We start from the raw sequence: 2,155 nt of genomic DNA, 5'->3' as shown, positions 1-2,155 counted from the left end.
ATCATTCAACTTTGATAATGAAATATACAAATATCACGGATATATAAAGATAAAAATTATAAAATATATTTATATATATCTAAAAATAAAAATAAATAAAAAAATAAAAACTTTGAATTAATAGCGGCGGAAGGGAGGAGGAGCGAGGAGGAAAAGGGAGGGAGGCGGCGGGGCGGAGGGCGGAGTGGCGTCGAGATAGACCCGCTGGCGAGGGCAGTGACCGCCTCCTCACCCGCTTTCGCTCCGCCTCGTATATATATATATATAAAAAAAAAAGAAAATTTTGTGTTCTCAGTTTATGTATATATATATAATGGAAGTTATAATTCTTAGGTATCAATAAAAAATTTTCAAAATTAAATGAGCTGATCCACTAGCATAACATGAGTCCAAGCGGGTTGTTGCCATGTCGTGTGCTGGGCAACAGTCCATATTAGGTGGACCATATCGACCCAATGGTTGCCTTTGGTACACAAAAAAATTGAGTACTTTCCCTGGAATGTAACCCATGAGTACATATTTTCCATATTTGGTAAAGTATTTTTACTGAAAGTAACTTTGTCAGGGGAGACAAATTCTATTAGAATGAGAAAAATAATTCTCACAAAATGGTGGGAAAGTTAGATTCCCATATATATAATGACTACTTATAATTATATTAATAAATTATTAATTTTATAATTTTAATTACAATAATAACAAAAATAAAAAAAAATTATTAAAAAAACTAATATTTATGTGGACCCAAATTTGGGGTTTGGTTCAGGCATTGGAGATGGCCTAAACCCTCGCCGGTGAACCGGTTTGTAGTTCGTTTCTCCACGCCTTCCCTTCGCCGGCGAGAATGGCCACCGCGCCGCCGCTGGAAACTCCCAGCTCCGACGTATTCAGCCTCCGGATCGTGTATATGGATTACTACATGGCTGCCCCGATCCCTGATTTGGATTTCTCGTACAGTGATTTCCAAGTTCTTCTTGTTCCCTTATGTCCGATTCTAGTTTCTTGACGCAGAGGTTTGGTTCAAGCTATGGTTAGGGTTTTTGGGTGCTTATGATTTGTTTTTCCGTTTGTCAGGAAGGGAAGTCGAGTAAGTTTCAGTTATAAGAATTCATGGTTCCACTCCTGCTGGTCAGAAGGGATGCATGCACGTCCATGGGGTTTGTTGATCTTTCTTTTATATTGTTTTATTTTTATGCTCTTGGATTGTGATATTACTTCTTGATTTCTTTAAATATAAGAATCTATGATGGGTTATCTTTTCTTGTTTTTCTTTGCATTCAGTGGCTTCTAACCAAGAATACAGGGACACTGGGTTTGTTCATATTTTCTTGTAATTTGTTTGTCTGTTCTTGGATTGTGATATTTGTTCCCTGATTCCTTAAAAATTTGGCTTTTTTTTTTCCTAAGAAGATTATCTTTTCATGTTTATCCTCGGCACTCAAATGGCATATAGCCGAGAACACAGTGAATGAAAATAGTGAAAGGCATATAATTTCCATTAAATTAGGGGTATATGATTGATGATTTATCATTCATTTAGGTATTTAAGCAGAGCAACAAGTACAAGTTGTTCAGTTTTTGGATTCTTTTTGTTTTTCTGAGGATTGATTGGGGACTACTTTTTGCTGTGAAAATTTGTGAGAATCTTTGGTCAGATTTAGAGAGGGACATCCAAACTGCATTATTGATTTTTCAGTTAATTGAAATTGCATGGTTTTCAGTCAATTGAATTGTTCTTAGCTGGGTTTCCTTCTTTCTGTGGAATAGTTATAGTTTTAGCAAATTATTGATTGTCTGGGATTAACAACTGCAGTTTAGATAGTGTTTAGTAGGTATTAAGTGTGGATTGTGGTTAAGAAAATAATTTCCATATTCCTTTTTTGTGTTTGGCTCATAATCATATTAAAATCTTGCATTTCCATATAAAAGTCTTCAATTGGATATGAGTTAATCCTAGTTCTTCTTTGAAGCTGCCACCCTTTGTGTTCTAGCATGGTGTTCGCTGCATGCGGTGTCAATCATGGATGTACTGTGGCAAACAAAAGCACTCCTTTTTGACCTGCATAGCAATGTAGATATGAAGGATCAATGGGGGGAGTTCAGTTATCCAAACCAATCAAAAGTAGGACGGTAGTTTGTTAAGGATGTCATAGTT

The 2,155-nt window shown here is 36.1% G+C and overlaps 1 protein-coding gene across 2 annotated transcripts; it reads left to right on the top strand.

Moving 5' to 3' along the window:
- The first annotated feature begins 769 nt into the window (after positions 1-769).
- On the top strand, positions 770-2,139 carry LOC120255724. Of its 2 annotated transcripts, none has more exons than XM_039263484.1 (3): positions 770-951; positions 1,075-1,157; positions 1,971-2,139. In XM_039263484.1, the coding sequence occupies exons 1-3, from the start codon at positions 845-847 to the stop codon at positions 2,132-2,134; spliced, it is 354 nt and encodes a 117-aa protein (XP_039119418.1). In that variant the 5' UTR covers positions 770-844; the 3' UTR covers positions 2,135-2,139. The 2 variants fall into 2 exon arrangements, with proteins under 2 accessions (XP_039119418.1, XP_039119419.1); XM_039263485.1 differs by lacking the exon at positions 1,971-2,139 and adding an exon at positions 1,282-1,566.
- Positions 2,140-2,155: the final 16 nt, after the last annotated feature.

The sequence above is a fragment of the Dioscorea cayenensis genome, unplaced genomic scaffold, assembly GCF_009730915.1.
Source record: "Dioscorea cayenensis subsp. rotundata cultivar TDr96_F1 unplaced genomic scaffold, TDr96_F1_v2_PseudoChromosome.rev07_lg8_w22 25.fasta BLBR01001164.1, whole genome shotgun sequence".
Lineage (NCBI taxonomy): Eukaryota > Viridiplantae > Streptophyta > Magnoliopsida > Dioscoreales > Dioscoreaceae > Dioscorea > Dioscorea cayenensis.
This window is presented reverse-complemented; position numbering and strand designations above follow the sequence as displayed.

Coding starts and splice junctions, on each gene's coding strand:
- LOC120255724 (XM_039263484.1), top strand. CDS start 845: ATGGCCACCGCGCCGCCGCTGGAAACTCCCAGCTCCGACGTATTCAGC. Junction 952..1,074: donor ATCCCTGATTTGGATTTCTC/GTACAGTGATTT, acceptor TCCGTTTGTCAG/GAAGGGAAGTCGAGTAAGTT. Junction 1,158..1,970: donor GATGCATGCACGTCCATGGG/GTTTGTTGATCT, acceptor TCTTCTTTGAAG/CTGCCACCCTTTGTGTTCTA.